General features: G+C 42.9%; 2 protein-coding genes across 4 annotated transcripts in view; both read left to right on the top strand.

The window, feature by feature from the left end:
* Nucleotides 1–1,790, top strand: part of LOC116984403 — a 38,412-nt gene extending 36,622 nt beyond the window's left edge. Inside the window, exon 23 of the mRNA XM_033038558.1 lies at nucleotides 712–1,790. Coding sequence (XP_032894449.1) covers nucleotides 712–840 — 129 coding nt within the window. The 3' untranslated portion in view covers nucleotides 841–1,790. The remainder of the gene's footprint in view (nucleotides 1–711) is intronic.
* Nucleotides 1,791–5,863: 4,073 nt separating this feature from the next.
* Nucleotides 5,864–17,659, top strand: LOC116984737 (myb/SANT-like DNA-binding domain-containing protein 1). Of its 3 annotated transcripts, none has more exons than XM_033039085.1 (4): nucleotides 5,864–6,438; nucleotides 11,701–11,793; nucleotides 15,518–15,610; nucleotides 16,736–17,659. In XM_033039085.1, exons 1-4 carry the CDS (start codon nucleotides 6,018–6,020, stop codon nucleotides 17,026–17,028), a joined length of 900 nt encoding a protein of 299 aa, XP_032894976.1. In that variant the 5' UTR covers nucleotides 5,864–6,017; the 3' UTR covers nucleotides 17,029–17,659. The 3 variants fall into 3 exon arrangements, with proteins under 3 accessions (XP_032894976.1, XP_032894978.1, XP_032894977.1); XM_033039086.1 differs by having other exon boundaries at nucleotides 5,889–6,438; nucleotides 15,521–15,610; XM_033039087.1 differs by lacking the exon at nucleotides 15,518–15,610 and having other exon boundaries at nucleotides 5,888–6,438.
* Nucleotides 17,660–23,301: the final 5,642 nt, after the last annotated feature.

The following is a 23,301-nucleotide window of genomic DNA, read 5'->3' as shown; positions in this document are numbered from 1 at the left end:
CATACACTTGCTCCAATTGTTCAGATTTTTTTTGCAAAAGCTTCATTCTCAAGAAGGGCACAGATTCTCTTATGCTGGCCAGCATTCTGCTAATCTATCATCATAAAAATAGATTAAAATATAATTTATTTTGATATTTATGGGACTTATTCCGTACAATACTGGCTTAATTTGTGCATAGCAACAATAAAACCTCACAAAGTAGCTCTGTTGGTGGCACACTCATCTCCGAGTCAAGAGGTTGAGTTGTTCAAGTTGTACTCCAGAGATTTGAGCTGGGAAATCTCAACTTTAGGCTAGTGTAGAAAAGAGATCGTACTTCATTGTGGGAGCTTTTAGTTTGAGGTATAAATCTGAGTTGATTATTTCAGGTATAAGATTTTATTGCATTGTAATTATCCTGAAGAAGAGTTAAGGGAGTTATACCTGCTGTCCTGCCAGTACTAATTCCATTAACCATCTTCCCTTAAGAAAACAAGTCAGCTTGTCATTATGGTATTGTTAACTGTTTGAGGGACATGTGGGACTTCCTGTGCTATTACAGAGCCAAAATAATTTATCAGCTGCAAAATCCTTTGTGAGACACTGAGATTGTGTAAATGCAACTCCTTCCTTTTTAAAAGTGATTAATTGGTTAGGAAAAGCTTTGTGTAGATATGAAATGCCGTATAAAAATCCAAATTCAACCTTAACCCCGGCATTGCTGTTCAGAGGATGTCTGTTCTGAATCTGTTGAACCCAAGTGTCACATTACCAATGACGTCTGCTGTTCAGGATAACTCTACCCCAGAAGAAGCTGAGACTGTGATAAACAGAGTGACACCAGAGCCATACCCCTGAATCAATCTTGGGCAGGTAGTATGAGCATACCTGAAGAGAAATATTAACTGAACCAAGATTCTGAAGATTGGAAGGTTTTGACCGAATCTGTTGGATGGGATTGATTGAAAGATACAGCATGGAAACAAGTCCTTTGGCCCACCGATATCTTGTTGACCATTCTCACAACTTCTGTCACCAGGGAGTGCAAGGGCAATATGTGCATAAGAAAACCATTCTCTGTAATTTGTGGTCTGAGGCCTCCAAGCCTCAAAGAGCCATTTGGAAACATATATCCTTCATTGTCACTGGATTTAAATCCTGTAACTGCTTTCTCAAGGTCAATTAGAGATGAGCAATAAATGCTGACTTTGCCGGCACTCTGGTGTCACTCTGTTTATATCATCCTATTCAGATAATACCTTGGGACTGAACATATCTTCTCCTTTGTTTTCTCACTGTTAAATGAAATCTAGGAATTTTCCTGCTACTGATGCTTAAACTTACGCTTTACATTACTTAGATTTTTATTACCTTTCTTTTTTTCATATTGTAATGTTTAAATTGAGTTGTAACTTTTTCTCCCCTTAATCTTGACGTCATGCTATCTCTAGCATAACATTGTCATTCCCCACCAGTCACACTATCAATTTAGGGTTGCCAATATGTCCTTATTCTCTACAACAATCAAATTTAAACTGTTTGTAATGTGTCGGCTTGACCTTTATTACCTTCATCTTTAATCAATTTACGAACCTTTCCTCTTCCATGTCCTCAGCAATTCTTTAACAGTTGTTCGATCTTTGCCCTCCTTATTATGAGTGGTTACAAAATGCGACCTCAACCACATTTGCATTATTACACCTCTGTTTATACTGAAATTATTGGCTTTTGGTGAAAATTGAAATAAAATTAAATGGACATGATTTTGGACGATAAAGTTATTTCTTTCAGCGGTGACTTTAGACTTTATACCTCGCAGAAACATCAGCAATCACGCCGTACACTAACACTATCCTGCACACTAGTGACAATTTTACTTTTTTTTTTCCTTAGTCAATTAACCTACAAGCCAGCATGTCTTTGGGGTGTAAGAGGAAATCAGAGCACCCCAAGAAAACCCACGCAGTCACAGGGAGAATGTACAAACTCAGTACAGACAGCACCCATATTCAGGATCGAACCCGGGTGCTGCTGTAAGGCTGCAACTCTACCACTACAAGAATAGTGTTAGAGAATATTTAGGAGTTACAGAATTATAAGGATGGAAGATATCTATTAAAAGAAGAACCAATCTTGAGAATGGCAAAACAACCTATTCATGTTAACTTGCAAGTATACTTTAGGCTATCAAAACTAATCATTGAATGTGGACTTTCTGACCAGTACCATTGAAGAGAATAGATGAAAGTTCATCTTAATTGGCTATCATTGAAACCTCCAAGATGAGATCAGGGAAGACATAAAGTGACCATCTCTGGGTAGTAACATATCCTTAAAGGTGCATCCCTGTTACTCAATGCAGAGTCTGTCTTGTCACTTAATATTCTGTTGTTTGTGTAAGAAGGGTGCCACCATGGACACTGTAACTAAGGAGGCACTGTCCTCTGACCATCCATGTGAATTAGTTTGTCCCAATAAAGGTGTTTGTATATTTAGAGGTTTTTTAGCAGCTACCGTGCGGTGCAGTGTAATTATGCAAAGTTACCCGTCTACGTTTGAAATATTAAAGCTAATTAGATAATTATAGCAATTGATGAATAAAGACTTTTATATCAACCAGCTTCAGCTTCAGAGTGAATTTGTACACAAATCACAGTATTTGGGGGTTTGTCCAGATATTGAACTGCCCCATTACATGGCTAGCAACCTCAGCAGTCTAACAGCGTATGATGTGAACTTTTTTTTAATCACAAAGACAACAAAGAATGTTTAACAGAGATACAAGGGACTGCAGATTGACTGCTGGTTTTCAAAAAAAGACCCCAAGTGCTGGAGTAACTCAGCAGGTGAGGCAGCATCTCTGGAGAACATGGATAGGTGACATTTCAGGTCAAGACCCACCTTCAGACTCCGTCAGAGAGAGGAAGAGAATTTTTTGAAAGTAGGCATACCTTGAGTTTTCGTAGTGGAGCAGTAAAATGTAGAAACAGGACATTGCAGAAGCTGGTTCTCAAGAAAAGACACAAAGTGCTGGAGTAACTCAACAGGTCAGGCAGCATCTTTGTACAACATGGATAGGTGACGTTTTGGGTCGGCACTCTTCAGATTGTTTTTATAGTTTTACAGGTACGTTTAGCTATAGTTTTAATGGCTCTGATTACCTACTCATCTTTAATTTGAGTATAGACAGGTAACTTTGCAGAATGACTTATTTACTGTCTATGGAATAGATACACTAAAATGCAAAGTCTATGAAACTGATGCGCTACAATGCTATGAACTATATTCTGAACTTTGGTCCTTTGGTCTATCTATTGTACTTGAGTTTGACTTGATTGTACTTATAAATAGTATATCTGATCTGTTTGAATAGCATGCAAAACAAAACTTTTCCAATACCTCGGTCCACGTGACAATAATAAACATAAATAATGGACTACACTGTGGCTGCAAAGATACCTCTGAAAACACAAACATCTTTACTATGACAATCTAATTTATAAGATGGTCAAGAAACTATACTTATTTTGTTACAGTGATGAGGGATCACTCCCTGGAAAACAGCAAAATATTAAAAGACAAATGGTTCAAGGATGCACCTTTGATAGTATGTTAATATGTTAATACATGAGATGGCTGCTTAATGTCTCCCCAGTCTCATCATGGGGATTTCAAAGAGGGCCCATTAACATAAACATTCATCTATTGCCCTCAATGATACTGATCAGAATATCCCACACATGATGACTAATTTCGATAACCTTAACGTATCGTTGAAAGTTAACTTTAGTTTAGTTTAAAGATGCAACTTGGAAACAGGCCCTTCAGCCAACCGTGTCTGCGCAGACCAGCGATCACCTGTTCACACTAGTTCTATTCTACACATTAGGGACGATTTACAGAAGCCAATTAACCTACAAACCTGCATGTCTGGGAAGTGGGAGGAAACACCCGGAAAAAGCCCACACAGTCACAGGGAGAACGTACAAACTTCATACAGTCAGCATCCAAATTCAGGATCAAACCCAGCTCTCTAGGCTACTCTAGTGCTGAGCCACCGTGTTGCACCATCGGGAACAGGTTGTTTTGCTATTTTGAAGATTGGTTCTTTTTTAACCAAAAAAAAGTTAGTAAAAAAAAGATCTCCTATCTGCTTAATTCTATAATACCTGAATATCCCCTAAGTGCAAAGGAAGCATGTACCCCAACTTGAACACCATTAAATTTTTTCAATTTGTTTTTGATGCGTTTTCACCATCCAAGCTTGTTGACAACCTGAATTTTGGCACTTGGGCACCAGATGTACTCCAGCATGTTTCCCATTTTGCTCTTATAAATGTATGTCTCCAGTGAGTGTCTGGAGATTATTTCGTTTTGAAGAATATTCAGGCAAGTCTAATCTTGTTCTCACAGTAACATCTACAAAAACAGGTTCTTAGCAAAATTACATGGTTAATGTTTGATCAGGATGGTAAGTGAATATCTTGGCTTCTTTACTTCAGTTTGTAAATGTATGTGCATTAAAACTACGTTATCAATTTACTTTCACTTCGGAACGTACCGTCCTCTGAAAGTTTCAATGTATCGCCGCAGGTGATTAATCAACAACTCATTGGATGAGAGCCTCTTTCAATTACATCATCAGCATGGGGATGAGATCATTATTTGTGCCAGATCATTGTATTCAATGTTGGGTATATATTATCCCAATTATCTAGCAGCAGGTAGATGGAGTTTACTGGTGTCTAACATTGACCAGAAAATTAAATCTAGAATATAGAAATAGTTTTGAAACCATGTTAATATGATTTTCATCCACACCACGCCTGTTTTTTTTTATTGTGCCCAGGAAGCCAGAGAGACAAGTCTTGACAAATATTAAAAATAATTGTTTGATGGAGGATACAGGAGTGAACTGTGTCACATGTTTTTAGGATATGATAAACATTTTTTCTGTTAGGACATTTTCTCTAAATTAAAAACACCTGTAGTTTGTGTTATTAACATGAGATTATGTGTATCAGTATCATCATATGAAATTATGAAAAGTATCGTCTGAAGAAGGGTCTCAACCCGAAACGTCACCCATTCCTTCTCTCCAAAGATGCTGCCTCGAGCATTTTGTGTCCAGACTCATATGAAAGAGCATCCCAACCTCATTCAACTGATCAACTCCCCGCTATAGGTCTTGTTTAAATAGGTTGGATATGACAAGGAATAAGAAATTATTATTTGTTTATTTCACGCTGAGTATAGAACAGTACAGCACGGAAATAGACCCTTTGGCCCACAATGTCTGTGCTGAACTAGCCAACTTAAACTAATCTTCTCTGCCTGCACTTGATACAAAAATCGCTCCAATCCCTGCCTATCCACATACCTACCCAAAAGCCTTTTAAATGCCTGTTGTATCTGCCACCACCACCACCACTCCAGGCAGTGCGTTCCAAGCACCCACCACCTACTGTGTAAAAAAACTTGCCCCACACATTTCTTACCAACTTGCCCTCCCACCTTAAAGCTATGCCCTCTTGTCTTTGACATTTCCTCTTTGGGGATGAAGGGCATTGCATACCCATCAACGCCTTTCACAATGTTAAAATTTATATCAAGTATTTTCTATCTGTTGTCCACTTATATGCAGGCAGAATTTTTATTTTAAATATAGGCGATACAAGATACAAAGCAGACTGATATAGGCGATACAAGATACAGCGCAGACTGCTTCCTGGTGCACTGCCTCAATCGCAGGGGCACTGAACCTTCTTGAATTGTGAGCAGCTGTTGCTGAGGTCTGAGCGATTACAACGTGTGTGTCCCAACACTCTTGTGGACTTGACTAATCAGCGTTCGGCTGCAGTGTCGAGTCACCCACTGACGCATCCTCCCAGCGCTGTGTAGGCGTGGGCAAGCATCACTCCTCCTCCTCCGCCACCATTGTGCTCAATCGTCCTTTGAGCTCGCGTCTTCTATCGGCGATCTTATTATTTTGTTTAAATCCCCAGTAAACTGAATGGTTAGCAGTGCCCTCGAGGATGGCAAGGAGAGCGAGCAAGAACTGGGGAGACCAGGAGATCAAAGGCTTGTTGGCCATTTGGAAAGACAGGTCCATCCAGGATCAGCTGGCCGGGACAGTCAGGAATAAAGACGTGTTCGTGAGGATCTCCAACAACCTGGAGGAACTGGGGGTCAAACGCGACTGGAAGCAATGCCGTGCCAAAGTGAAGAACCTGAAATACGAATACAGGATCATGGTGAATCAGAGGAGATCTGGGAGGAGGTGCAAGTCCATGCGTTTCTACAATGAGATTGATGCGGTGTTGGGTTGCCGAAGTCTCCAGGCCGAGAGGACACAGGACAGGACCTTTCTCAATGTGGTGGTCAAAGAGGAAGAGGGGGAAGAGAAATTACAGAAGGCAGCACCTCAGACATCGTCCGCCACCGAGAACATTGCAGGTAATCTCTGAGACCAGTCTGCAACGGGAAAATAATGATTCGTTGAACTATTTTAGAATATGTTTCCTTTAAATTAAATCAATCCTGATCGTAAAATATTACAAAATATAAAATTACAGACGGTAACTTGGAAAATATCAAATGTAGTTTTAAGATGTCCGAGATTTTTAGGCTCTCTCTGCACGCACACCTTGAGAATAGCTGGCAATGTAAGAAAATAAGAATGTCAACACAGCAGAACAGCGGTTATTTTTTTTTAAACTCTTGTAGTAAAAACATTAACTCCAAATTACTGCTACGAATCTTTACACCACAGAGCCTATGTTTAATATTTCGGATACTCATCGTGTCACATGTCCACTTGAACGTTTTCTACACTTATCCTGAAAATATCCATATTTTCTAGTATTCAAAGCACGGATTCTTTGAAGCTGTGTTACTGTGAGGAATGGTGACTGCAGAGACAAGATTTGGGGAATTTGCAAACCAACGCTGCGTGATTTTCAATGTATTATCTTGGCGTTGCTTTTTTTTTTGCATTCGTGCAGACAACCAGTAAGATTAGTTAATGCAAACGGATGACCGATTGCCTCTGAATTGCCCCTAGTGTGGAGGGAATTAATGCGAAAGTAGGATAACATAGAACTGGTGTGAACGGATGATCGATGGTCGGTGTGGACCAAGGGGGTTGTTTTTACGCTGTATCTCTAAACTAAACTAACTAAACTAAACTAACTTTAAACTAAACTAACCTTAAGTTTAGAATGATTAAACTAAACAAATAGCCATAATGTGCCTATTTGTCCATTTACTCCCTCATGCAGCCATGGGTGGGGGTCACAGAGTTTGTGTCTGCCATGTCTCCTGTCTGATCCCCACCTGTGACCATCGATATGTGTCTTGTAGTTAGCTGTCTTAAGTGATTTGGACTGTCCACTAACAAACAAGTCTGAAGAAAGGTTGCAACCCCAAATGTTACCTATCCATGTTCTCCAGGGATGCTGCCTGACCCGCTGAGTTACTCCAGGATTTTCTGTCTTTTTTTTTACACAAACAAGTAGCTGTGTTGCACTGCCCAGAATGTCTGATATCTCGGGGTGAAAAGGTTAAATACTTTTAAATATATATAATGGAATCCTGGACTAGGTTATAGCCTATATTTCGTCTCAAGGAGGCCTTATCCAGTGGATTGATAAGAGAGACACAAGCCCGGGCTTGCCTCAGGTTGCTGTGTATTGAGACAATGACCGATGCCTTTGAAATGTGTCTACCAATTGATGAGAGAGAGAAACGCAAACTTGTCTCAGTGATGCATATTGAGACAATGACCAATGCCTTTGAGATGTCTTGTCTTGAAAGTACCAACTGTTAAGATGCCTTTGAAATGTGTCTACCAATTGACAAGAGACAAGCTCAGACACATCCTGTGGTAATGTGTATTGACTGTATCTCTGACCATGGCTAACATCTTTGGAATGTGACTAAGTGACAACATCATGCAACTCTTTGCTCATTAAAGTGGTGGCATGGGGGAAGTCAAGTGCCTGTATTGCTTACTTCACTGGTGCATCCCCGTCACTTCCCGGACGATGATCAGTAAACCTTGGGTTGGTCCAGCTAACATTTTTGTGAGTTATCTGTTTATTAAGAAGTGAACCTTAACAGGGGTGGCACAGTGGCGCAGCAGTAGAGTTGCTGCCTTACAGAGCCAGAGATCCGGGTTGGATCTTGACTACAGGTGCTGTCTGTATGGAATTTGTACGTTCTCCCTGTGACCGCGTGGATTTTCTCCGGGTGCACCGGTTTCCTCCTACACTCCAAAAATGTACAGGTTTGTAGGTTAATCAGCTTAAGTAAATTGTCCCTAATATGTACGATAAAACTAGTGTACAGGTGACCGTTAGGCCAGCGCAAACTCGGTGGGCCGAAGAGCCTGTTTCCACACTCTATTTGTAAAGTGTAATGTCTAAAGTAAAGTCCAAAGTCGTGCTCCGTCTAGATCTTGTTCAGGATACTGGGAAATGAATTACTATTCGTGCCCTCTATTTGGTAAAGGAAATCTGACTGAGGGTGTGTGTTCTTTATTGTTGTTTGTTGTGCCTGGTGATAATACAGATGTGTGAATGTGAACTGAGATGGGGAATTGGTATTCGGAGAACCTATTTAGGTTGATTTTTGCCACCAAAGGTAAATGGAATTCATTGGGTGAGCACCAATTTCCAATGGGATGAAGGGTTCATCTGATGCGGAGGTCAGGTCTTTGCTCATTGGAGTTCACGTATTGTTGGGCACCATGTCCCACTGGAACTGTGCCCTGACGTGTGAGGGAGACTAGAAAAGTGGGAGAAATGGTTAGAAACGATTTAGAGACATGAATCTTTATGAAAATACTATGATGACTGCACCTTGCAATAACTATTGTTCCTATACCCAAAAAGCCAAGGATTACTGGTCTTAATGACTACACAGGCCTGTCGCACTGACCTCTGTAATCATGAAAACCCTTGAAAGACTTGTGCTGGCCCACCTGAAAAATATCACAAACCCCCTGCAGTTTGCATACCGGGCCAATAGATCAGTGGGTGATGCAGCCAACCCAGGTCTGTACTCATCCTCCAGCACCTATACCGCCAGGGGATCTATGCAAGGATTTTGTTTGTGGATTTTAGCTCTGCATTCAACACCATTGTGCCAGAGATATTACACTCCAAACTCTCCCAGTTGACTGTGCCTCTGTCAGTGGATCACCAACTTCCTGACAGACAGGAAGCAGCATGTGAGGTGGGAAAGTACATCTCAGACCCGCTGACTCTCAGCATAGGAGCACCGGAAGGCTGCGTACTTTCCCTTCCCCTTTACTCTCTCTACATCAACGACTTCACCTCCACAGACACCTCTGTCAAGCTTCTCAAGTTTGCGGATGACACAACTCTGATTGGACTGATCCAGGATGGGAAGGAATCTGCCTATAGACAGGGAGTGATACAGCTGGCGTCCTGGTGCCATCGCAACAATCTGGAGCTCAATGCTCTTAAGACAGTGGAATTGATTGTAGACTTTAGGAGAGCTCCCCCTCCCCCTCCCCCCACTCACTATCAACAAGACCACAGTCACATCTGTGGAGTCATTTAAGTTCCTTGGAACCATCCCAGGGTTGCTAACATTGGGTGAGAGTTGAGAGTGAGAAATTGTGAGGGAGCGTAGCGACCGAGGGGAGGGGGGTGTCCCCCCCCCCCCCCCCTCCCATGGTAGGGAGCTTTCACATTTTTCAGCTTGAAATTGTGCAATCTGGTGCATACTGTAGCGAGTCTTTTAACTTACACTCGAATGCAACATTTATGCTTTAAATTGGATTAGGTATGAGTTCAAGTTCAAGTGAGTTTATTGTTATGTGGCCCTGTATAGGACAATGAAATTCTTGCTTTGCTTCAGCACACAGAACATAGTAGGCATTTACTACAAAACAGATAAGTGTGTCCATATACCATGATATAAATATATACACACATGAATAAATAAACTGATAAAGTGCAAATAACAGAAAATGGTTGTTAATAATCAGAGTTTTGTCCGAGCCAGGTTTAATAGCCTGATGGCTGTGGGGAAGTAGCTATTCCTGAACCTGGTTGTTGCAGTCTTCAGGCTCCTGTACCTTCTACCTGAAGGTAGCAGGGAGATGAGTGTGTGGCCAGGATGGTGTGGGTCTTTGATGATACTGCCAGCCTTTTTGAGGCAGTGACTGCGATAAATCCCCTCGATGGAAGGAAGGTCAGAGCCGATGATGGACTGGGCAGTGTTTACTGCTTTTTGTAGTCTGAATAAGGTTAGGCTAAATTACATTCCTAATTACATTCCACAATAGAGCCAGGCTCTGATCAACAGGTGCAGTACATGAATGACTATATTCATGTATGGAAATCAGATGATATTCATGCTGTTATGCATATATAGATAGAAAAACACAGGGAAACAAGGCAAGAGTCGGACTTCCATCACTGTTCTGCACAAATAAATCAATCAACCTTACCCTTTGACTAAAGAAACAAGATGAAAATAATGCCACATATTCAATCATATATGGTTTAATGAAATTAAGATATACATGTAAAAAATATATATGGAAACAGCCCCTTCAGCCCACCAAGTCCACACCGACCAGCAATCTATCATACACCAGTTCCATCCATCACGCCAGGGACAATTTACAGAAGCCAATTAACCTATAAACCTGCACTTCTTTCGGATATATGAGAAACCGGAATATCCAGAGAAAACCCATGTGGTAGTAAGGCAACGACTGAACCTCTGTGCTACCATGCCACCCCATTAAATTATTTTTTCTGTAATATATTTATTATGGTGTCGCGTTCCATCTCTGGCTGCTTCATGTCAGCACATCCGACCAAGAGAGAAGAGACGCGACGTCACTCACAGCTCTGCTATAGGATCTTTGCTGTGCAGGGACTGAAGACAGCATGAGAATTCTGTCATCAGCGTGAGAATTGGTTGAAATGCATGACTCTCACGCACAAAGCGTGAGAGTTGCAGCCCTGCCATCATCTCCAGGGACCTAAAATGGGATGCCACCATCGACTCCACAGTCAAAAAGGCACAACAGAGGATGTACTGTACTTCCTGTGGCAGCTGAGAAAACACAATCTGGACAATGGTCCAGTTTTATACTGCCATCATAGAGTCTGTCCTCACCATCTCCATCATGGTCTGGTTTGGCTCAGTCACCAAGCATGACATACGGAGGCTGCAGCGCATTGCTCGATCAGCCGAGAAGGTTGTTGGCTGCCACCTTCCCCCCTTTGACGAACTATACACTGTAAGGGCCAGGAAGTGAGCGGGTAAGATCATCTCTGACCCTGGTCACAAACTCTTTGAAGTACTTCTCTCTGGGAGGTGACTTCGGACTGCCAAAGCCACCACAGCCAGATTTAAAAACAGATTTTTCCACAAGCAGTAGCTCTACTCAACAGGCAAAAGTCTGTAGGCTCCTTTTGCTCTGGTATTTTATTTTATTCTTCACATGTTTAAATTATAACGTTTTATTTTTAATTGTCTACTGTATATCGTGTTGTTATCCTTGCGAGCAGAGCACCAAGGCAAATTCCTTGTGTGTGTATACATACTTGGCTAATAACATTCATTTATTCAACTCCTAATTTCTCTGCCATGACATGAAATTGGGAGAAAGGCACTAATGGCCTTTAAATTTGCCCGAGCACTCACGCATTGTATCTTAAACTGCCACAGTTTGCTGTGCCCCACCTGCCGCCACCATCAGCAGGAATGAGGAAGAGGATGAAGTTCAGCCTGAACCACAGTCTGCAGCAGGTGGTGTTACAGGTATGTGCAGTGTTTAGAGATGAATGTTTAAAGTAAGATTGGAAGCGAACGCCTACCCAGTGAAAGAGTGTTGGGACCTTGGTGATGCGGCAGCACAGTGGCGCAGCGTTAGAGTCGCAGCCTTAGTGTCAGAGTCCCGGGTTTAATCCTGACTACCGACCTGTTTCCGTGCTGTATCTCTAAAGTCTAAAGCAAGTATATCCTTCCTTAAATAGGGAGAACAAAATTGTATATACTACTCTAGTCATGGTCCTATCAACAACCTGTACAGCTGTGGCAAGACATCCAATGAAGGCCAATATTCCATTTACCTTCCTCATGAATTTCTGCACCTGAGCACCAGTTTCTGTTTCATGTACAAGGACACCTGTATCTTTCTGTAGAACAAAATTCTACCACCTCTCCTCCCTAACCTAGCGTTTCCACGTATTATATTCAATTTACTAATTCTTACCTCACTCGGTTAACATAGCTGTAATCAATTTCAGACACACTGTGCTTTCCCACCTATCACTGTATCATCAGCAAAATAGCCACAGAACATTCAGTCCCACCATAGAAATAGAGAAACATAGAAAATAGGTGCAGGAGGAGGCCATTCAGCCCTTCGTGCCAGCACCGCCATTCATTGTGATCATGGCTGATCGTCCCCAATCAATAACCCGTGCCTGCCTTCTCCCCATATCCCTTGATTAGACTAGCCCCTAGAGCTAACTCTCTCTTAAATCCATCCGGTGACTTGGCCTCCACTGCCCTCTGTGGCAGGGAATTCCACAAATTCACAACTCTCTGGGTCAAAAAAAAATTTCTCACCTCCGCCTTAAATGACTTCCCCTTTATTCTAAGACTGTGGCCCCTGGTTCTGGACTCGCCCAACATTGGGAACATTTTTCCTGCATCTAGCTTGTCCAGTCCTTTTATAATTTTATATGTTTCTATAAGATCCCCCTCATCCTTCTAAACTCCAGTGAATAGAAGCCTAGTCTTTTCAATCTTTCCTCATATGACAGTCCCGCCATCCCAGGGATCAATCTCGTGAACCTACGCTGCACTGCCTCAATCACAAGGATGTCCTTCCTCAAATTCGGAGACCAAAACTGGACACAATACTCCAGATGTGGTCTCACCAGAGTCCTATACAACTGAAGAAGAACCTCTTTAATCCTATACTGAAATCCTCTTGTTATGAAGGCTAACATTCCATTAGCTTTCTTCACTGCCTGCTGTACCTGCAGGCCAACTTTCAATGACTGGTGTACAAGGACGCCCTGGTCTCACTGCACCTCCCCCTTGCCTAACCTAACCCCATTGAGATAATAATCTGCCCCCTTGTTTTTGCCGCCAAAGTGGATAACCTCACATTTATCTATATTATACTGCATCTGCCACGCATCTGCCCACTCACTCAACCTGTCCGGGTCACCCTGCAACCTCCTAACATCCTCTTCACAGTTCACACTGCCACCCAGCTTTGTGTCATCCGCAAACTTGCTAGTGTTGCTCCTAATTCCCTCTGCCAAACCACCTAGGTTATGTATAGATTGTAAATGGTCATTTTTAGGTTGGCAAGCAGTAACTGTGGAATAATAATAATAATAAATTTTATTTTCGGGCGCCTTTCAAAATCTCAAGGACACCTTACAGAAATTAACAGAAGAGAAAAAACATATAGTCGGAGTAAAATAAATAATAAGGACATCACCAGTACACAAATTAAAGACAGAAATCGCTCCAAAGACAAAAAATCAAAAAACACAATGTGAAGAGAGAGCAGTGGCAGCTAAAGCGCGCCAGCGTCCACTCTCCCTTCCGACAGCCATCTTGGACACAGACTAACATTAACTTACACACAAAAAAAAATCATCCCCCCACAGTGGATACCACTGTGGGGGAAGGCACAATGTCCAGTCCCCATCCCCAGTTCACCCAAAGTCAGGCCTATTCAGGCCACCGCAATTGCCTCTACGGAGGCCCGATGTTCCTGGCCGTTCTGGCCGGGTGGTGTTGCCCCGGCGTCGGGAGAGTCCTCACAGCGGCTGGGCCACCTGGAACGGCTTCCTAGCTGGGGACCGCGGCTTCCGAAGCCGACAAGGCCGGGTTGGAGCTCCCGGGCTCCCGATGTTAGAGTCGGCGGCGCCCGCTCCGCTCTGCAGACCCGCAGCCCGGAGGTGTTGATCTCGGCGGTCACAGCTCACCGGAGCTCCAGCGCGTCGATCCAGCGCGGCGACCCAGGCAAGGCATCGCCCGCTCCGCTCCACGATAGCGCTCCAGCGCTGTGCCGCCAACAAAGCCGAGGTGCTGGGCGGTCCCCACCAGGAAACGGCGCTCCACGCCCGCTGGTAGGCCACGAGGACGGGTCGACGGGGCAGCCCGGAGAAAAAGCTGCCTCACCGACCAGGTAGGGACCTAGAAGTATAATTACCCCCTACCCCCCACGTTAAAAAGTCCATTTCTCCAACAGACGAAGCACAGGACTTACTAAAAACATTTTTTTTAAATGAATTAAACGGACGGCTGCTGGTTAGCAGCCGTTCCTCAAGATGGCTCCTCCTCCAGGAATGACACAAGGATCAATGTTGGAGCTGAAACGAACCCATTAACCAGTTCTCAATTGATGCTAATATATTATCATTATATTTCATCTCCTATGTGCTGTAAGATTAGGCATCATATTCTTCCTAAAATGTGGTGTCCAAAGTATTCCAATTGCAGCCAGTTTAGAGTTGCATGTAGATCTACAGTTCTAGAGTTCTACAGCACGGAAACAGGCTTTTCGGCCCGACTTGTTGGCCCAACTACAGCACTTTGTGGTTGATGCTGGTTTACACAAAAGATTAACTCAACGGGCTAGGCAGCATTCACTGGAGAACATAGACAGATATGTTGCCTGACTTGTTGAGTTACTTCAGCATTTTGTGTCCTTTTATTTATGGCTTTTTGATCCAGCCAATCATTGTTTTCACAGCAAATTATTGACTAGTGAGAAGGTAGCAAAGACATTAATTCTTTGCTTTTACATTTTTGTTCTAGTAATAAAATGGAATGGAAAATATAGATTGAAGTGAAATGCAAAGGAGAAATACTATAACAGTGCTTTGGCCTTCAAGCTTAGAACCAAAAATAAATTTACGGAATGTAATCGATATAGGGAGTGGATTAGAATTTACTGTTTGGAATGTGAGTTTTGGAAGATTTAAAGGCAAAGTTGCTGTTCCTTTAATGAAACATAACACCTTCAAAGTAGGCCACAATATTAATTCAATTAAAGGCGGCACAGTGGCACAGCTGGTAAAGCAGCCACCTCACAGCGCCAGAGACCCAGGTTCAAATCCTGACCTCGGGGCGCTGTCTGTGTGGACTTTCTCCCTGTGACCGCGTGGATTTCCTCCCACATCCCAAAGACATGCAGATTTGTGAGTTAATTGGCCTCTGTACATTGCACATAGTATGTAGGGAGTGGACGAGAAAGAGGGACAGCATAGAACTAGTGTGATCAATGGTCGGCATGGACCCAGTTGGTCGAAGACCCAGTTTCTGGATCTCTAAACAAAACTAAACTTTGTTGAGTTTTTGGATTACATTGTGGCTGAATCTATAAAATTCTAGATCAATGGCATTAGATACTCATGTGATTGCTTCAATGAGAATAGTTTGGTTGGCTACTGTGGTATTGTAATGGGACTGGATAGTTTATTGTTGCAACCTATCTTGATTCCTTGTTTAGCAGAAACAGAAGCTCTGGCGGAAGAGGAAAAGATTAGCACAAGCACGGAGGACGCTGGCACTACTAGCAGGAAGAGGACGTCACCTGAGAAGGGTGGGTACCTGAAAAATGATCGTTCTTATGAAAAAACGGCCAAGAATTACTGGTAGTAAGATAGTAACCATGCCCGTGACCTCTTACTTCCCTCAGTAGTTCTCCAATCATTTCCCACTACATAATCTTGGTGTACCACATGGACGGATGCTCTGTTTCTGGTCTGCCAGTCCGAGCTGCTCTTCCTCCACCAACTCCTAGACATCGTCACGTCTTCATCTTCAGCAGTGCTGGGGCTCTAAGGGCAGTAAGCCATGGCCAGAGATTCTATTCTAAATTGGATTTAAAGCTGCTATGTAAATTGTCTCAAAACTAAAAACCAAGACTATGGAATGAAGCACACAGACATTGAAATCAGAAGATACCTGTGGTGGGTGATCTCAGCTAAAGCTGCAGCAAATCCAACAACTCTCCTGAATACCAGTGCATTGAGGAGAGAAAAATTATATATCTTATGGATACTTGGCCCTAATTTTTGATTGATTGAAAGATACAACATAGAATCAGGCCCTTTGGCCCACCGAGTCAGCATCGATCACCATTTCACACTAGTTCTAAATGTTTCTATATCCAATGTATCAGAATTGTAACTGGATGATCTAAGTAAGCACCGTGGCCACAATGGCAAAGTTTATTTCAGTTTAGAGATGCAGCATGGAACAGGCCCTTTGGCCCATCAAGTTCACACTGACATGAGGTGTGATCTCATTGAAAGGTGCTGAATAATGAAAGGCTTCGACAGAGTGGATGTGGAGAGGATGTTTACAGTAATGGGAGAGTCTAGGACCAGAGGGTACAGCCTCAGAATAAAAGGACGCACCTTTAGAATGGAGATGACAAGGAATTTCTTTAGTCAGATGGTCGTGAAACTATGGAATTCATGGCCACAGATGACTGTCAGGTCATTGGGTGATTTTTAAGCTGAGATTGATATGATTTTGATTAAAAAGGGTGTCAAAGGTTATGGGGAGAAGGCGGGAGAATTTGATTGAGAAGGAACAATAGATCAGGCATGATTGAATGCTGGAGCAGACTCAATGGGCTGAATGGCCTCATGGCCTTGTGTTCTTGTATACAAGTCCATCCTCCCAAGCAGTCTGACTGCTAACTTTTGTCCTTTTGTAGATTGCTCGGTGCCAAAAAAGAGGATGAAGGTGAAGCACGGAACCATGTTTCAGAGACACGTTGGGACCATCATCAACACCTTCATGGACTATCAGACGAAGGCTGAGGAGAGGTTCTACAAATGGGAAGAGGAGCGACGACGGGAGGAGCGAGAGCATGAGCTGCGGATTATCCAATTGTTGCTGGATCACTCCAGGTCCTCGATGATTCAGACGCCTCAGACTCCAGATTATCTGCGATCACTGCACAACCACAACACCCACATATTCACACCTTCTCCCTCAAACAATTAATATTTGTTTTCTATTTATTAGCCCATGGTTTGTGGGTGATCTGCACTGTTTGCCCTATTTTGACCAGGAGTGGTTAAGATGCAGTTTTTACTTCCATGGGATCCAAGGTTAAAGACGTGGAGTGGATAGAGATCAGGTCAACCTGAAGATGTGGTCCCATGGTAAATTACTATTAACCAACACTCACTAAATGTCCATCCAGGTACACTCACTGAGCTCATCTGTCTTTGAGTGTGTCAACAAACCTAGCTAGACCAGGGAGCAGGAATCCAAACTATGGATGATTCTCCAGGTCACTGTTCTATCTAAAAGAACACTTTGGGGGGCAGGGGAAGGAGGTGAAAATTGGCCACAGATGAAAGAAGCCCCCTGCTAACTGAAGATCCTGCTGACATTTGCTGCTCATGATCGTACACAAACGATTGCACTGGGTACCAGGAAGCTACAATTGTTTTCAGAACACTTTCTGGTACAAACTGTGCAGTCGAGAGAGGAAAGAAATTTTAATTGTAAAAGCCAACAGTGGCGGTCAAAAGCATTTATATTTAAAAAAAAAAAAGGATTGGTAACAACCATAAAGCCTCCCTTGAAATATTTATGTCTTTTCAGTTGCCTTTACACTGCCACAGTTCACCACCAGGGACGCCGCACGATTGGCAGCCCTGCCAACAGTCTGTCTGTTTTTTCGTCTTTTAAAAAAAAATTTAGTGTGTATTAAAAGTTTGTGTAAATGTTCTCCGGTTTGATTTATGTGGGGGTCGGGGGAGCCTTTTTTTCCAGTTTCTTACTTTGCCGGAGATGCGATTATTTTCTGGATCGCACCTCCTCGAACTGACCTTGAGCCCCACCACGGGGGGTGGACTTAACATCGGAGCGGTTCCTTGCCTGAGATCGCTCCATCCGCGGCCTGCGGACTTTACCATCGTGAGCTCGCGGTCTCGGGAGAGACCGTGGATGTCGGGAGCTCCAACGATGTAGAGCCAGCACTGACGCGGGGTTCGATCGCCGGCGCGGGGGAACTGAGATTCCTCCGATGCAGGATCTGATTGCCCCGATGCGGAGGGCCCGACCGCCGGTTACGAGAATCAAGATCGTCCCGTCAACGGAGGGCTTGAGGCCCCTGACTGCGGGAGAACAATGAAGGGAAGAGATTTGAACTTTTTTACGCCTTCCATCACAGTGAGGAATGTGGAGGAATCACTGTGGTGGATGTTTATGTTAAAATGTGTTTTGTGTGTTATGTTGCTTTTATTTGTATGACTGACTTGGCAAATGAATTCCTTATATGTTGCAATACATACTTGTCTAATAAAGTATTATTGTGATTGTGATTAAAAAGTTCCCAACTGGTTGTGCCTGAACACAAAGTACTGGAGAAACTCAGCGGGTCAGGCAGCATCCGTGGAGGGAATGGACAGTCGATGTTTCAGATGGGGGCCCTTCTTCGCCTGCACTTTGTTTCTCCAGTACTTTGTGTTTTGTTCAAGGTTCCAGCATCTGCTGTTCCTCATCTCTCCGTTTGGCTGCTACTAAAGTCTGATGTTGTGGTTTTCAATTGCACAGGAGAAGCAGAGCAGAGTTCAGACCTTCAAAGGAGGGTAGGTGATGTTTATTTCAAACCAAACCAGCTTGTCACTCATTCACTGGGTAAACCATTAAGTGTCATTTTTGCTGTATAAGAATGCTTGCGCCTCAGATTGGAGACAGTACCCCTAATAACTCACTGGGTAAATACTCTATGGAATATGGTGCTAGAAGGGAAATGCGGAGTCCAGTTTTGATTTCCAATAGCATGTTTGACAACTTCAGCATATATTTTTGGAAAATGTACAATTAATTTGATGTCACCCTGTATGAGAGATAATCAGTGTATCCAATGCCAGTAAGTGGTTTTGCATTGGGTGGTGGTTACAATTGGAGAATTATGTAATAGATTAGCAGAAAACATGGCCATCCAATTAATTTCATTGCCCCCATTCTTTTCCCATGTCCTTGCGGTCTTCTCTTCTTCGGGCATTGATCCAGTTCCTTTTTGGGAGCTATTGACGAGTCTAAGCATCTAAAAGAAAAGGTTTGGTAAGAACAATAAAATCTCTTGTAATGTTTGTCTTTTCCATTGCCTTTACACTGCCACAGTTCTTGCTTTTTTTGGTTAAAAAGTTCCCATCACCCATCTCCACATGATGAGGAAGCACCTTCCAAAGCTTAGTGTTCGTTGCACAATGATTTCATCATTTTGACGATTTATTTGCTGTCACATTCAGTATGTGGCACCAGGACTGTGTCCATTCAGTCATTGTAAGCATTTCCTCTTTTTCCACTCTTGTCTTGAACCCTTCCTTATTTTAATGTCATTCTACAAATTTGTTCCCATTGCATTTTCTGCTCCGAGGGCAATAACCAAGTGTCTCCAGTAACTGTAATCTCTTATCCGCGCACCCATTCTTCTCCAAATCCTTGTGTCCATTGTAAAATGTGGTGCCCAGGAATTACTACATATATATTATCACTGTGTATTGGATTAGTGCAAGCTTGTGATCCTGGGTAGAGTCCAGATAGGCGAGGAAGCGTTTGTTGAGGGTGTGGATGGCACAACACCCGATGTAATCCTCAGTAAAACTCTTCCAAAACCATGGCTCTCTTGGTAATTTTAAAATGTTACTTGAGCTGAGATTCAGGGAAAGATGGTGTTAAACAAAGGCAAATAAAGAAGGGGGGCAGGCTAGTCTCCCAAGAGGGTCAAACAAGATTACAGCATATTATACTTAATTTAATAATATGACAAAATATTGCACAGTTGCACTCACTAATTATCATGAAATATAATTATCAAGCAAGTAAAGAATAATACGGTAATCATGTGTTTTTACAGAGGTGCCGGCCCAGCACCAACTTGCCCTGACTCTCCCGCAGCTCTGGGCCTTCACACACTCGCATTCACACACACTCACTTACACACACACATTCACATTCACACACAAAAAGGACACAAAATGCTGGAGTAACTCAGTGGGTCAGGCAGCATCTCTGGACAACATGGATAGGTGACGTTTCAGGTTGGGAAACTTCAGACTGTGTCTGAGTGTCAGTGTGTAGTTGTCTGAGACGGGTTGTGATCGAGGATGCTCCAGTTGGTTTGGCTGAGCCGTTATTATGTATCATCCAGAGCAGGCAACAGCACACTTTTTCCCTGATCTACTATTGATAATGAATGATCGATATGACAGTTCACTAAGATTTATACAAATGTTATTTAATTTTGTTAATCTGCAAGAATGAAAATGGAGTGAGCAGCACCAATCTACTCGGGGCAATTTATAGGAAGCTCATGTGGTCACCAGGAGAAACTCTACACTGGCAGCAGTGAGGATCAGGATTGACCCTGGAATTGCAGAATCTATAAGACAGCAACTCTGTCATTGAGTAGAACACAGCATGCTGGAAATAACTCAACAAGTCAGGCAGCATCTGTGGAGGACATGAATAGGTGATATTTCAGGTTGGGACCCTTCTTCAGACCACCCATATTTGGACGACAAGCACCAACCTCTCACATTTACATTCTGCCTTATTGTAGTGTCATGTACTCCCTGACTATTGTACTGTGACTAAAATTACTAGTTATGTCAGATACAGTTTAAGAATACTTTGCACCACGAAAATGCTGAGAAAGTACAGCACAGCATTTTCGTGGTGCAAAGTATTCTTAAACTGTATCTGACATAACTCCAGACAGCAACCTTACAGCACCAAATATATGGGTTCGATCCTGACTACGGTTGCTGTCTAGAGTTTGTACATTTTCCCCGTGACAGGGTTGGTTTTCTCCGAGTTACCCGGTTTCTTGCCACACTCCATAGATATACAGGTTTGTAGATGAATTGGCATCGCTACATATTGAAAATTGGCCCTTGTGTGTAAGATGGTGCTAGTGTATGGGGTGATCACTGGTCGGCGCGGCTGAAGGGCCTGTTTCTGCTTTGTATCTCTAAATCTAAAACACTAAATGTAACAAGTCAAAGCTTATTAAGAAAGTTGATTTAAGAATGAGTGTCAGAATGTCAGTGACAGGAATCATTAGCTCCTTGCTGGGTGTTTTAGTCCAGCTAGACAGTCCAAGGTCATTTGGATAAGAATATTTGGCACAAGACAGTTAATTTGTTTTATGTCCTTGAAAACGAGGAGGGAGGGTAAGGAGACACTCGATGGATGGAAACAATGAGTCATGTGTGTCTCAAGGTTGAAATCTGGTTGGGAGAACAAGACATCCTGCCCTGATCTACATGGAGGGGGTTGAGAACATCAAAAGACGCAAAGTGCTGGAGCAACTCAGCAGGTCAGGAACATCTCTGAAGAACGTGGATAGGTGAAGTTAAGGGTTGGGACCCTTCCTCAGTACAGAGATGCGTCCTTACTCGCTGAGTTACTCCAGCATTTTGTGTCTTTTTATTGGTAAAACAGCATCTGCAATTCCCTGTTTCCGTATGTTGAGAACATAATGCAGGCAGGTTACCGTCTACTGGCAATATTTATATAAGCTTTCAATTACAGTTTTAGTTTAGTTTTCTTGTAGTTTAGTTAGAGATTCAGCATGGAAACAGGCCCTTCAACCCACTGAGTCCACACAAACCATCGATCACCCATTCAAACTAGTTATGTTATCTCACTTTCACATCCACTCCCCAGACACAAGGGGTAATTTACATAGACCAATTAGAATAGAAATAATAGAAATAATTTTATTGCCACACAACCAAGGTCGGTGGTATTTGGGTTGCCAGCAGCGGTACAATAATAAAGAACACAACCACATTAAAATTTTACACAAACATCCACCACAGCATTCATCACTGTGGTGGAAGGCTACAAAATTAGCCTACAAATCTGCACGTCTTTGGCATGTGAGTGGAAACTGGAGCACCCGGAGATAACCCACACAGTCACAGGGAGAGCGTGCAAACTCCACACAGACAGCACCGGAGGTCAGGTTTGAACCCAGGTCTCTGGCACGGTGAGGGAGCGGCTCTACTAGTTGCGCCACTGTGCCACCCTTGAATTGGCTGCCAGGGAGGTGGTGGTAGCACTTGGGGTAGCAACATTTAAGAGCCATTTAGACAGGCATTGTCATTGTCTCTAAAATTCTGTATAAAACGTAGTGCATACTAACAACCAGTTGTGTTATCATACAGTGTCCTCCATAATGTTTGGGACAAAGACCCATCATTTATTTATTTGCCTCTGTACTCCACAATTTAAGATTTCTAATAGAATAAAATCTTTAACCACGTGTGATTTTTTCTATTACAAATCTCAAATTGTGGAGTACAAAGGAAAATAAATAAATGATGGGTCTTTGTCCCAACCATTATAGAGGGCACTGTACATAGGAAGGTGCAAGAAAATAATACGGCACAGTTTGTGCCAACCATGATGCCAACGTAAACTAATAATGTTGATAAATGTGAGGCTATCCACTTTGGTAGCAAAAACAGAAAGGCAGATTATTATCTAAATGGTGTCAAGTTGGGAAAAGGGAAAGTACAACCGGATCTGGGGGTCCTTGTTCATCAGTCAATGAAAGTGAGCATGCAGGTGCAGCAGGCAGTGAAGAAAGCGAATGGCATGTTGGCCTTCATAACAAGAGGAGTTGAGTATAGGAGCAAAGACATCCTTCTGCAGTTGTACATGGCCCTAGTGAGACCACACCTGGAGTATTGTGTTCAGTTTTGGTCTCCAAATTTGAGGAAGGACATTCTTGCTATGAAGGGAGTGCAGCGTAGGTTCACAAGGTTAATTCCCGGGATGGCGGGACTATCATATGCTGAGAGTAGGTATGTTGCAAAACCTACCTTCAGTGTCGCTGCAGATCTGTCGCTGCCCGTGTGCGCGATTCTGGCGCCTTTGAGAGGGGGGCGGGTTTAAAACGTGATTTTCTCTCGACTATTCAAATCGAGGTTGTTCAGCCTACTTACTTGCTGACGAAAAATCGCTGCGAGGTTCGTTCGCTGCAGGTATTTTTAAACTTAATTGGTTAATTTAATTGTTATAGTAAGTTAAAAATCCGTCCCGCCGACAACAGGACGGATCTCATGCAGGGGACAACGGAAGGTAGGTTATTTATTTTTACATTAAAAAGCGCTTCTTAAGATCCCTTTATACAAAGTTTTATGTTGCGAGTAGCTAATTTGGGGCCCCATTAAATCCCGCAGTATTTTTCTGGGCATATGGGGTACAAATCTACCGCAATGGGAACGTTCCAAGCCAGCGCGTTCC

This window comes from Amblyraja radiata, chromosome 20 (assembly GCF_010909765.2).
Source record: "Amblyraja radiata isolate CabotCenter1 chromosome 20, sAmbRad1.1.pri, whole genome shotgun sequence".
Classification (NCBI taxonomy): Eukaryota; Metazoa; Chordata; class Chondrichthyes; order Rajiformes; family Rajidae; genus Amblyraja; species Amblyraja radiata.
This window is presented reverse-complemented; position numbering and strand designations above follow the sequence as displayed.

Coding starts and splice junctions, on each gene's coding strand:
- LOC116984737 (XM_033039085.1), top strand. CDS start 6,018: ATGGCAAGGAGAGCGAGCAAGAACTGGGGAGACCAGGAGATCAAAGGC. Junction 11,794..15,517: donor TGCAGCAGGTGGTGTTACAG/GTATGTGCAGTG, acceptor TTCCTTGTTTAG/CAGAAACAGAAGCTCTGGCG. Junction 15,611..16,735: donor GAGGACGTCACCTGAGAAGG/GTGGGTACCTGA, acceptor GTCCTTTTGTAG/ATTGCTCGGTGCCAAAAAAG.